The sequence below is a fragment of the Hydra vulgaris genome, chromosome 13 (assembly GCF_038396675.1).
Source record: "Hydra vulgaris chromosome 13, alternate assembly HydraT2T_AEP".
Classification (NCBI taxonomy): Eukaryota; Metazoa; Cnidaria; class Hydrozoa; order Anthoathecata; family Hydridae; genus Hydra; species Hydra vulgaris.
In genome coordinates this window covers 32,115,001-32,128,622 of record NC_088932.1, presented here as the reverse complement: position 1 = coordinate 32,128,622, position 13,622 = coordinate 32,115,001, and the positions used below count along the sequence as shown (strand labels likewise).

The following is a 13,622-nucleotide window of genomic DNA, read 5'->3' as shown; positions in this document are numbered from 1 at the left end:
GGTTTCTATTTTTTAATTATTGGCTGGAGTAATTGAGTAATTACATAGGTATTTGAATAATATTTTATTCATTATTGACCAACATAAGCAGAATATTTTTATTGTTTTTACAATATCTCATAAAAACATTAACAGCAGATTCAGAATAAAAAAACTCCATGAATTGTAACTGTAAATTTTAAAACATTTAAAACTAGTTTATTATATATTATATTAGTAAATTTTGTATTGATATGTGTTTTTCAAAATGGGTTATTTTAAATTGAAGCAACTTGAAAGGTCTTTTTCCCTCACAAAGATTTCATCAAACAAAAATATCGGTTACATGATTTGTCAGAGGAAGGAACATAAATAAATTTATATAGAGGAGTACCTCTATAAATCTGTTTTTATATTATATTTTAAAATACTTTTTGTTCAAGTAAAGTTGACTCAAGCTATCTTTAATCTATAAACATGAATTTACCTTTTCTGTTGCATACTTTATGTATATTTTTTGATTACTCTTTCATTATCAGCGTGTGCTATTTTCCCTTGTTTTGAGCGCCAATTTTGACATATTTGATGGCTTAAACTGGCATACTATTAATAAATAAATCAAAATTTAGACAAAAAAAAGTATATCAAAAGCATTCAAACTATTTTCTATAATATTTTCCTATTAAATAGTATTTTTCAATCCAATCAAGTTTTTAGAACTAGATTTTATCAAGTATTTTGCCTGTATTGATCATATTATAGAAATAATGACCATTTATATAAAAGCCTTAATGACCAAAATAAATCGACCATATATATAAATTAATGCATAATAAATGAATAATAAAGTTGATTATATACATAAATAAATAGAAATATATAAAAATAAGGTTGTGTTGTTTACTATATACATACTAAAATACTAATACATTGAAATGCATGTTGTAGTCAATATATTAAAATGCATGCTGTAATCAGTATACTGAAATGCATGTTGTAATCAATATTTTGAAATGCATTCTGAAATCAATATATTAAAATGCATGTTGTAATCAATATATTGAAATGCATTCTGAAATCAATATATTAAAATGCATGTTGTAATCAATATATTGAAATTCATTCTTTAATCAATATATTAAAATGCAGGTTATAATCAATATATTGAAATGCATGTTGTAATCAATATATTGAAATGCACATTGTAATCAATATATTGAAATACTGTTTGTAATAAATATATTGAAATGCATGTTGTAATCAATGTATTGAAATGCATGTTGTAATCAATATATTGAAATGCATGTTGTAATCAATATATTGAAATGCATGTTCTAATCAATATATTGAAATGCATGTTGTAATCAAAATATCTTTACTGATAGTTAGGTTGATAAATTTAGTTCTAAATTGTTCTTAAAATGTTGTAAATCATTTACTATATATTAGCTTATAGCTAAGAAACTTAATTTGTGTTCTTTTAAACCATTTTATAACTTCTTTTTTTTTTTTAAAAAAACAAACAACATTTCACAAAAAGAGTCCTAGGCACCTTTAAGGTAGTTGTAATAGGTACAATGATATTGGGATTCTGATGATGAAGAAGAAAGAGATATTAGTTTAAGAGAGATTAATCCAGGATCAGAAGAACTTAAGGGTGAATGTGGAGAAACTGAGCACTGACTAAGATTAGAAATAAGACATAAGTCGAGTAGAGACGGTAAATGTTTGGAATTATCTGAAAGCTAGTTGGAAAGTTGACTATTTGTGTTAGAGATTGAGAAAAGCAAAAGTTGTGAGCCTTAACACCTGTAGAGTCATTAACACTAGAATCATGCCGTTCATTGTGATGAGCAATAAAGTCACCAACAACAACAATATTGGCTAAAGGATAAAGAGAAAGGGCTCGGCATATTTGATCAGAAATAACATCAAAAAAAGTGCAGTCTTGAGATGATGTAGAGCAATATAGTATAGAGAGAAAGGTGATAGAGTGAAGTGGTGCTAAACAAAAGCACATAAAATAATAGTCTTTGGATTTAAACCTAGTTTACTAACAAATGGGTGAATTCTTACGAATGTAAATGCCCATTTATTGTAGTCTTTATGAATTAAAGGAAGATAACCATCAACACTAAGATCACAAGATGAGACAGCTGAACTCAAATTAGTCTCACAAAGATTTAGTTGGTCTGATGAACTTTGCAAGAGATAAGACTCAACAGAAAAGTTACTTCGAGGACCACAAATATTAGTGAATGATAGATTTAGAGAACTTGGTGATGACAATAGTATTTTTTTGTTTTATAGTTTTTGCTACTTTAGTCACTTTTTAAATTTCCTTAAAACATAAACTTATAACTATTAAAGTCTGCCAATATCATTATTGTTGGTGACTTAAATGCTTATCACAATGAACGGCTTGACTCTAGTGTCAGTGACTCTACAGGTGTTAAGGCCCACAACTTTTGCTTTTCCTAATCTCTAACACAAATAGTCAACTTTCCAACTAATTACTAAAAAGTTAATGAAAAAATGAATATGACTTCAAAATGCAGTATTGCAGTAACAAAAGAAATTAAAAATTAAAATTATTATTTAAATTTAGCATTATTTTTGCAATTATTTTTTTTTTTCTTTGCATAATGAAATTATTTATAATTAATAAAAAGTTTTTTTAAAGAAATTCAAAATTTTGTTTAAATTTTAGTAAGCAAGTTTAAAAACATCACTGAATCAAAAAATTATTTTATTTGATTAGACATACATTTTGCAAAGTGAAGGATGTTTGGAACAGATATAACAGGGTTCCCACTCCTCTTTAAAAACCTTAAATATCGTTAAAAAAAACAACCTCCTTAAAAGTCCTTAAATAACCTTTTAAAATGTTAAAATTTGACTGCTCTCCTTAATATCTTCTTACTTTTTTTTTTTAATTATTATTATTATCTAGGAAATTTTATTAAAGTGAATGGATTATACTTATTAATAAAGAATAAATATATAATTATTTGATAGTTTGCAATATATATATATATATATATATATATATATATATATATATATATATATATATATATATATTATATATATATATATATATATATATATATATATATATATAATAGAAGTATAGGTTTCTTTCTCCTAAATTCTCCTTACTTTTTCTTCTGGAAATTGTTATTTGCAACAAAATCTCCTTAAATCTCCTTAAAATCCTTACTTTTAGCCTCAGTTTTAATAGTGGGAACCCTGGATAAAGATATTACTTAAAAGCATAATATAACGCATATTAAAACTGTTCTGCCTTATTTCTTTCATTATTTCTTATGTGGTACTTAAAGGGATCCCCAAGTGCTGAGACAAGTTGTTTTCATATCTTCGATAAAGCTTAAAAATTAAGTTTAGAGTTTATTAAACTTTTTCCAAGGATTTAATTTATGCTTGAGTTTAAGGGTTTCTTTTTTTAATTTGTGGTTGTAAAAAACCTTTTTGCTGCATTTCATAAAAAACTAGTGAAACTCAGTTTCACTAGTTTTTTTTAAAAAAATAGTAAAAAGTAAAAAAAAATTCTGTTAATAATGGCAAGTTTGCATTTTATCATTGGAGTTCTTTCAAAAAAAAAAAACAAGATAAGTTTTTTTATACTTAATATAAGGAAAGGAAAACTCAAGCATGAAAATATAATTTAACTTTAACAACAATATTTATTTTTATTGATGTCAAAATTTTAACATTTTAATCAGACCAGATTTTTTTTGAAATAAAAAATCAAAAACTGGAACATTCCTTCAATAAAAACAAAAATGAGTTGATATCTTAACAAAAAATAGTTGATTAACAACCTTGATAAACAATTTGTTTTTTTAAGTTTAAAAAACTCTAAATTTATTTTCTAAGCTTTATTTATGATATAAACAGATCTTGTCTTGGCACTTTGGAACCTTTTAAGAATTTAAATTTATGAAAACATTTATTGTATTATCAGGGCTCGAATTAAGCGTATCGCAATTGCTTTTCCATTTGTCAACATCAGTATAAAAAATTTTCCATTTGTCAACATCAATATAAAAAATCCACAAACATAGCAAAACAAATCAGAAGAATTCAAAAAATTTTGAGTAGCTTTGTCAATCATATTTATTATGAAAACAAAGTATGAAAACAAAGATTAATATAATTATTGCATATAATATACTACAGATAAAGGCTTATTTTGAAAAAATATTCAAGATAAAAAATTAATGTAAATACACTTATTGTTGATAATTTAAAGGCCAATTGCGATTAGTTTTTTCTTTAAAAAAATAATTTCGCAATTGGTTTTTTTTTTTTTTTTTTTTGGTTGCTTATTAATTTTTTTCTAAAATAGCATTTTTATTAAGTTTTATATTAGGGTTTACACAAGGTATGTCGCGCTAAATTTATCTTTTGAATAGATCATTTTGTGCATGATCATTTTACTCTTTTGCCTGGAGATTTACATTCGACATTAAGCACTTTTGAATTTAAATTGCTTTAAATCTCTGCGTGGAAGCTTGCGTTAAAGCGCAAAGTTTAAAAGGGAAAAGACATTAAAGTAAATTTTTTCTTTAATTCTTTTTTTTTAACAGCTGGATTTTTATTTTTGTTTTTAAAACGTTTCACCACATTAACTTATTGTTAATAATTTAAATTATAATTTTATCAACCATTTTATATTATTAATTTTACTACTTTAAGTATATTTAAATATATATATTAAATTTGTTTCTCTAAAGTTTTTTTCTAATAGTTAAGCTATGCTAATAGAAAGCAGAAACTTTTTTGCTTCCACGTTTTTTGCTTTAAAGACCCTGAACCTTTTAAAGTTATATTTTCTTTGATTTACTGAATGGATAAAGTACATCACACTAAATTTACTTATAAACTAAATCAAAACAATCAGTAACTTACAGTTACTCAAATATCAACTTATTAACTATATTAATTTACCTCATAATATACTCGAAGACTCACAAAAGTTAGCCATATAAATGTTTCTATTATATCCTATATGTTGTTAACACATAATATACGCTTCTAACTAAAAATTATTTTAACAAGAAATGTCAAATAGAATATGAAAAACGCAATGCCATTTTTTTGTATTTAAATTTTATGTAAAGCGATATCAAGATTAAACATTTTTTATAAATACTCAAGTTGTTTTAAAGAATTTTTTTAAAAAGAAATCTATTTGAACAAAAAAATTCTTTTGAAAAAAAAAGTCTTCTAAAATTCTCTCATTCAAATATTTTTGCAATTAAAATTAAAAAAAAAATAGGAAAAATTTTAACGTTCAATAATTATACATTTAATTGCAGCGACATCCGTTATACCCAGTAAGGTGTCCCAAAAAATGATGAAAATTTGGAAATCAAGACACTATACCCTCCAAAGTATGTGATTTAGTCTATAAAGATAGAATATATCAAAAGTTTTGATCCAAAGTTAGCAACTTTGCTAGATGTGTAATCATAAATTTAGAGAGATTTATACTTTTTTTACAGTTTCGCGCGCATATTACTGAGACAATTTCCCTTCAATAAATATAAAAAACCCCAACTTACAAATTTATTTTGCAGAATAACCATTACAGTGAGAAAAATTAATCACAATGTTAAGAACTTTTTTTTATTAAATTAAATGCATAGGAAAACAGTTATAAAGTAAAGGTTTTGTGAGTTAATCTTCTGGCATTTTGGCTTGTAACTTTTTTCTATGATCTTTTGCAACAAGCATTTTATTTTGCTTTTGATCATCATTTGTTGATGCCTGTACAAAGTTTTGTATAAGCTTGATGTTTCGTTCTGTGCAGTTGTTAGTAATAGAGAGATGTTTAACAAATAAACATAACTTACGAAAACTTTTGGTATTATCCCAAGATTTTACTCCACCGTAAACCCATTGTTCAACTTCGCTTTTTGAAATTCCAATAATTTCCAAAAGATACCAAGACTCTGGACCAATCAGAATAGATAGTGTTGTTTTGGAATCAAGAACTGGAATAATTTGAGGATAACCAATATGGAAAATAGGCATAGAAAATTTAAGTAGGTTATTAATCATTTTTATTTATTCATTATCTTCAACTTCACGATCTCCAATTGCTAACACAACAAGCTGAGGAGTTAAGTACCAAAAGTATCGTTTTATACTCTTTGTTAAAAACTGTCCTCGCTGGTCATTGTATTGCTCTTGTATTTTAAGACTTGCCCCGAAAGCAGCAAGGTCATTCTTGGGTGCTTTTGAAGACTGAGAGCTTTTTAAAAACCATGGTGCATAAAGAATGGCGGTATTAAAACTTCTCTTCTGTACCTTTAACAACATTTTATGTAATTTCCAATGTAAGGAGGTAAAATCCGTCTGCCATAAAACGTGCCTCATGACAAGCGCCAGATTGATGGAATTTGAAATTAGTAACATTTCCACCAAGATATAAAATGACAAGCTGGGAAAGTTTTCTATAATCACCTGCAAAAGTATTTTTGAGCAGAGCTTTTGAACAGAAAGTAAGGGCACCTTTTGCAAGAGTGTACAACACTGAATCAACTTCTAGGTTATCCCAACTCATTTTTGCAATATTATTAAGCGTTCACTTCTGTACAAACAGAAGTTCGTTCCACTTTTTTTTTAAACTTTAAATATAAAGCTCTATGGGGACCTTTTGTCTTTTCTGTGAACTTTTCCATGATGTAAGACATATGCAGCTCATATATATGATGCCTGCATAACAACCATATTAAAGGGAGGTTAAGTTTTACACTCAGCAATCGAATTGCTCAGGCATATTTCCCTGTGTTACTACTGGTTGTATCGCAGCAGCAAGCAAACAGTTGATTAACACACTCGTAAGTTCATTTGCCTGGCATGCTCCGGTACCATTTTTTAATCGGACGATCCCAACCAATATATCTTGCAATCTGGAGAACTAACACTCACAGTCAATTTGTCATAAACAACAGATATTTGAAGATCTTCTAAAATTTCTTTAACTAGTTTCAAAATGTAGAACTAGTCATTAACCTTTTAGTAAATCAATTATTTGCTTTTTTAGAAGACCTCCTGTTGACTGAATTATCTGAAACCGTTTTCTGTGAACAGAAGACCTAGAGGTGTTTATTTCTTTAAAATTAACATTAGATTTAGAAAGAATGGCAGGCATAATTGCGGTCTGAGGTCGTATTCCAATATTATATCTTGCTGCCACAACTGATGTTGCTTCAATAAGCTCATTAGGAGTAAGCTCTATGATTATTTTAGTCATTTTCTTTAATCTAAAAGTGTTTAATAAATAAATTTTTTATTTAAATTTGTTGTTGAGTTAAGATGCCTCTATTAATAATAAAGTTGTTCTAGAAATAAAATAAATACTTGATTATAAATAAAAATTATTTTTAGTAGTTCACAATTACCTTTTTTTTTCTTCATAAGTTTTTTGTCAAATTCATCATCAGTTTTTTGTCAAATTCAAATTCTTCTACCAGAATGTTATGTTTTGTTTTATCTTTAAACTCAAGTGATTTCATCTTTAGCATTTTAGTGTATTTCTTAATGAACTTTTTTAATTTGTCCCTAAGTAAATAATAAAAAATTATTTTATCGGTAACAATTACAGTTAACAAAAAACAAGTACGAACTGAAAAAGTATTCATTATTTAAAAGATTAATTACTTTACTTGAGCTCCCTTCTGAATATAATATCCAAAACCTGCTTAGATCCATACAGAAATAATTTTGGCAACAACACAATTGATCCCAAAATGATTAACACAAACTCCTTCAAACACGCAAGTTCAAATCCAAGACATTTTTGTGGACATGCAATGTTAAATTTTTACGGCCTGAATCTGTAGCTTTTTTCAGAGTTTAAAAATAGATAGGCAGTTTGTTTGTTGGCAATTTGTTATAGGAAAATTAAGAAGGTAAACAGTTCTTCTAGGACTAATAGAGCAAATGTATTTTCTCCTTGCACCTTCCTTTATTTTTGTTTTTGAACATTCCATGTTAAATTTATAAACATTCTTAAGCTTATCTAATAAATCTTTCTGTATGATTTTAACAACAATGCTTTTTTCATAACAATTATTACAAAAGCGAAAGTAATAAAAATACGGAAAAAGTTGCTATATCCAAATTTTCAAAATACACATCTTGCAATTGTCAACTAGATGAACCATGGCATATGGGTATTTTCTTTTTCACAGGCCAAATCCCAAACATTTTTTTTTTTGGGACCTCCTAATACCCAGTGGCTTAGCAAGAGTCATTCCTGAAAGTTAAACGTATATCTAGCTACAGTAACAATATTAGATTTAGAACATAGTGCAAGTGAGGAACAAAATTTTATTTAAACTGTAAACATTTTGAAAAGTAAATTTTTTTGTTTTTGTTTCTTGACAATAGTTTTTAAAGTAGAAACATTCTGTTGCAAAAATTAAACCTATGTTTATTGCAAACATTAAACCAAAAATAAAAGCATAAGAAAAGAAAAGAAAAAATTATTTTTTATAAATGTAATTTGTAAAGTAAGAGACTGTAAACATTTCAGAATTCCAGTTATTATTCCTAGCAAAAGGTTGATAACTAGTTTATCATATCAGATAAGTGTCATCTTTTTTGATGTCTAAATTTATCATGAATGTCGTGTCATGCTTTACCCCATGATTTATACCTGTTTTATACTGTTGTAAAGAGAATTTCACTAGAAAAAATTTGTATAGCAACAATATTTTTGAAGAAATAATACAAAAAAAGAAAAAGTAAAAAATAATGCAAAATATATTATTAAAAGTCATATGAACAATATGAAACAAGTAACAACTAAATATATAATGTAAATATATAACTAAATAAGGTTAATTAGAATGTGTAAACAAATTAATATTAAGTCTTTAATAAACTCTCATGCTGTCATAATTATCTAATTTGAATAATGCTAACCAATCAAAGTGTAACCAAATAAAAAACTTGCAAAACCTGAAATTATTTTAAAATTGAATAACTTATTATAGATTAAAAAAAACACAGTCAAGAGACCATAACAAATACAATTGTAAATATTATATAAAAAAAAAATTAAAAACATTGTAATCCTTTAATGAAAGACAAAAGATTATTTAAAACAAAGAAGTCCGAAACCAAAATAAACAAGTTATAGAAAGTACACATGGTAAAGGTTAGATGTGTTATGTGTTATTAGGAAAAATTATTGTGAAGTAGGAGAAAACAAAATGCAAATGTTTAGTATTAACAGTCCAAACAATAAGCAATAGCACATGTGTTTGATAGTCAGAATATAAAATATAGCTTTGAAATCTAACAATTCCTAAATAATCTGATTAATAAGAAATACAGTGAGTATATGATTGGTAGAATGTTTATATGATTGGTATATGATTTGTATATGATTGGTAGAATTGGTAGAAAAGACCAGATCAATTTAAATAAAGTTTATAGTCTATAATATATTCCAAATATTTTTAATTAATGGAGTAAATATATTTTGAGGTGATAGCACTTGTAAATGAAAAATGTATATATTAGAAAATTGATAAAATGTATATATACATAAAGTAAAAAAAAAAAAGTTGGTTCTCTTCTTTTATTACTTGATCATTTTTTTAAGTAGTTACAGCTGTTGTAACTGTTTCTAAAAAAAGTTAAAAAGAAATTAAAAATAACAATTATAAAATTTTAAAAATTAGAAAACAAAAATAACAATTTTTGATTATTTTTTTTTTTGTCTCAATACTTCAAGTTGAGCTATATTGTATACTCTAGCCCTGAAGGCTTAATACTTTGATGTGCAATTTGTAATAACTTTACACCAAATTTATATATACTACATAAACAAACTTTATATTGCTATCATATAGTTTGTTTTAATAATAAAATATTTTTTTATATAGAATACACTTGATCGATCTGACCAAGTTGCAGCTCTGATAGCTGCTGTGGTTCACGATGTTGATCACCCTGGGTTCACAAATTCGTTTTTATGTAATGCTGGCAGTGAGCTTGCTATTCTTTATAATGATATGTAAGTCGTTATGATTATTATTTCATAACTTTCTAGAAGGTTATGAAAGTTTAAATTTTTTTTAGTCATATTCATTTGTCCATCTTTTATCCCTTAATTTTAATTTCCCACAAGTAAAAGATAATCTTTACTCACTTTGTACTAACTTTACCATTAAAAATATACAATATAAGATAATATACTGAATATAATTAAAAGCATTTTAAGTATAAAATAATAAACAAGCATTATATTATAAAATACTAATTTATGTTCAGCAGTATTTACTTGACCGGATTATTCAAAGTAATTAATAATATTATTTATATTATAATTAATAATATTATTTATATCGTATTATAATTAATACTTTAATAATTAAACCATATTCAAAATTTTTCCATTTTAAAATAGGCAGATTTTGGCTGCTATTAAAAATGTCATAAATTATTATCATATATAAGAGTCACCTTGAAGGGTCACCTTAAAGTGAAATACTTTTACTGCACGATTCTCATTGTTAAAATTCTATATTGTTATATAAAATATTTATACTTTCTTCACATAATATACCATGATGTTGTTTGCACATGATCTAGCAGAAAGGAAATCTAATTTTTCACTGTACAACATATAGAGTGGTTTGATTTTTTAAATATTATCTGTTGAACAAAAATTATTTGTTTATTATACAAAATTAACGTAAAAAATCCCAATAATTATACCTGAATTAATCCCAATAATTATACCTGAAATTTTTCCATCAGTAACTATACCTGAAATTTTTCCATCAATAACTATACCTGAAATTTTTAGACTATTTAATAAAGTAAATAAAATATTATTAAAAAAATAATAATAAAAGTGTAGAGCTTACACAAATTTGTTTATTTGCTTACGCCCTGAACAAATAAGTGAATAGAAGTAAAAGTGATTGCTACAAGCAACATTCTTGGTTTAAACTTCTTCTAGTGCATGATAGAAGGTAAAAAAATCAAATTCATGAAGAAAGAAAAAAAAAATTCATGCAAAATAAAAAAATCGTGCCAGTTCTGGAATATAAAAGAACAAAGAGAAACATTAAAACTTTGATGGAGGAGAATATTCCTTGATGTTTTCCGAAATTCTTACTATGATAAAGAAATCGTAGTTATTGAATTTTTTTTTATATACAAATAAATGATAAATGATTAATCCTGTTGAGCTGTCTCAGATTTTTTTCTTCATACTTTTTAGACCTATTACCATTTTTATTTTAGTATTTTTTTAATTTTAACTTTTAATTATATTTTTCCAATATTTTTTCGCTACATTAATAGTGCCATTTTGGAAAGTCACCATGCTGCTATGGCATTCAAACTTACTTCAAGAGATTCCAAATCAAATATATTTCAGAATCTTAAACAGTAAGTTTTTAAATTCAAAGTTATATCATAAATTTTCAGATTATAGTTAGAAATTTCAGCAAGATACAGTCATTATTGCAAAATAAATTGTAAATTCTTTATAGCATCTTTCTTTGAAAGCATGTAACCTAGCTATTACATTATTACGTTGTAATTTATTTTTACAAAAATTTTTTATTGCAGAGATGAGTTTAAACTTTTACGCCAGTCAATCATAGATATGATTATGGCAACTGAAATGAAACAGCATTTTGAGCATCTTGCAAAATTTGATAATAGTTTCAATAAACGTCATGCAACTCCTGTTTATGACCATGACAACTTATCAACAGTATGTATGATATACACTTTCTAATTTTAAAATTCACCTGGGAAATCAAAAATTTTATAGGTAAATTTTTTTAGAATGGTAGAGGTACTCCAGAATCGGTGTCATCTATAAATTTACAATCACCCGAAAATCGAGGGGTTGTTCGTAGAATGATAATCAAATGCGCAGACATTGCAAACCCTGCTCGTCCATTAGAACTTTGTCGTGAGTGGGCTTATAGGATAGCTGAAGAATATTTCAGACAGGTATTTATTATTATTTATACATGTTAATATAGTTTTACTTGGTAAAATTCAATTAATAAAATACTTTTTTTATCATTTTCATTTACTAACTACTCTTGTAACATTTAAAAGGTGCTCTTATTAAATCAATATTATATAAAGTATATAACAAAAATAAGATGTATAATAAAAATATGATATAATACAAGATATTGAAAAAATAAGATATATACAAGATATAAAATTATATAAGATATATATATATATTAATTTAATAATATAAAATGTGTTGTAAATGTTGCTTAATAGTTTAATTTTACTTTACTTTCATGGAAACTGAATGTTATCCTTTTTAATATTTCAAAATAATAATAAAAAAAAAATTTTTCTTTTTTTTTACTGTTTTTCTTATCTTTATACATTACAAATTTACCTTACATTACCTCTTTCAAATTGTTGCATAACATGTAATCTATATTTACATCATGGAAATATCTACTGTAAGGTTTTTATTTAGTTTTATAAATAGATCTTTTTGATATCAGAAATATTAAGTGATAAGCTTGAAATTAAGGATTAAGAACTTTGATATTGTTATAGTCCATTTTTTAACATAGTATACTTGGTTGTTAATAATCATTTATACTTTTTTTTCCTTAGTCATTAATCACTTTATTTTATTTGTTGTTTTTAAGCATTGGATTTTTCGTTATGACCGTAGTTTACAACCGTCACAACAACAACAACAACAACAAAATGCGTGTAAAACTTCAAGTAAAAACTATGAAAATCAGCATATAATAATATCAATATGTGCTAAATACACACACAAAATGATTTTTATTTTTACCATGTTGTTCGCTGCATTAAGTCTGACAAAGTTGTTTTGTTCAGAAATGGTAAAAAGTAAGCTTTATGACCGTCTTGCTAGGTAGAGGATAATTTTCGAAAAAAGATGAAGATTGCTGTTACTTTTACATACTAAATTACATGATAATATTTCACAAATCTAGAAAGTTTCAAGTCATTTCCATTTTTGGTTCATTTTTAATAGTTTAAAGAGTGTCAAATGTTATGACCGCCACAAAATTCCCCATATATATATATATATATATATATATATATATATATATATATATATATATATATATATATATATATATATATATATATATATAAATATATATATATATATATATAAATATATATATATATATATATATATATATATATATATATATATATATATATATAATTTTACAAATGAATTACAATTTTTTTAAAGCTTTTTGACAACATTCATCAATATCAATTGGCATCATCAGGTATGAAAAATTAGTTACAATTTCTCAGTATATAAACAATTCTTTTGGCTACATTAAAATTTCAATAGTTTTTTCCAATAGTTACCAAAGTTACATTTTATAAGATAAATCATTACCATGAAATTTTACAAAAGATTATAAAAAAGGTGTGAAGTAATTAGTAATAAAATTAGTAAATAAAAAGTAAAATAATTGAAAAGTTATATTGTTATAGTAATAATGTGTATGATTTTAGTTGTGTATTGATATGATGTTTGTAAATATGGGAGGCCTTATCTGAATTAAAATGTTCTGAAGTCCTTGTTGTGTAGTGTC

At 25.2% G+C, this 13,622-nt stretch overlaps 1 protein-coding gene across 4 annotated transcripts in view; it reads left to right on the top strand.

Annotated features, from left to right (window-relative positions):
- Positions 1–13,622, top strand: part of LOC100210367 (high affinity cAMP-specific and IBMX-insensitive 3',5'-cyclic phosphodiesterase 8B) — a 75,621-nt gene that overhangs the window by 50,317 nt on the left and 11,682 nt on the right. For all 4 annotated transcript variants that reach the window (XM_065816265.1, XM_065816264.1, XM_065816267.1 and 1 more), the window contains 4 exons: positions 9,912–10,042; positions 11,341–11,427; positions 11,611–11,758; positions 11,833–12,003. In XM_065816265.1, the coding sequence (XP_065672337.1) occupies positions 9,912–10,042; positions 11,341–11,427; positions 11,611–11,758; positions 11,833–12,003 (537 nt within the window). The remainder of the gene's footprint in view (positions 1–9,911; positions 10,043–11,340; positions 11,428–11,610; positions 11,759–11,832; positions 12,004–13,622) is intronic.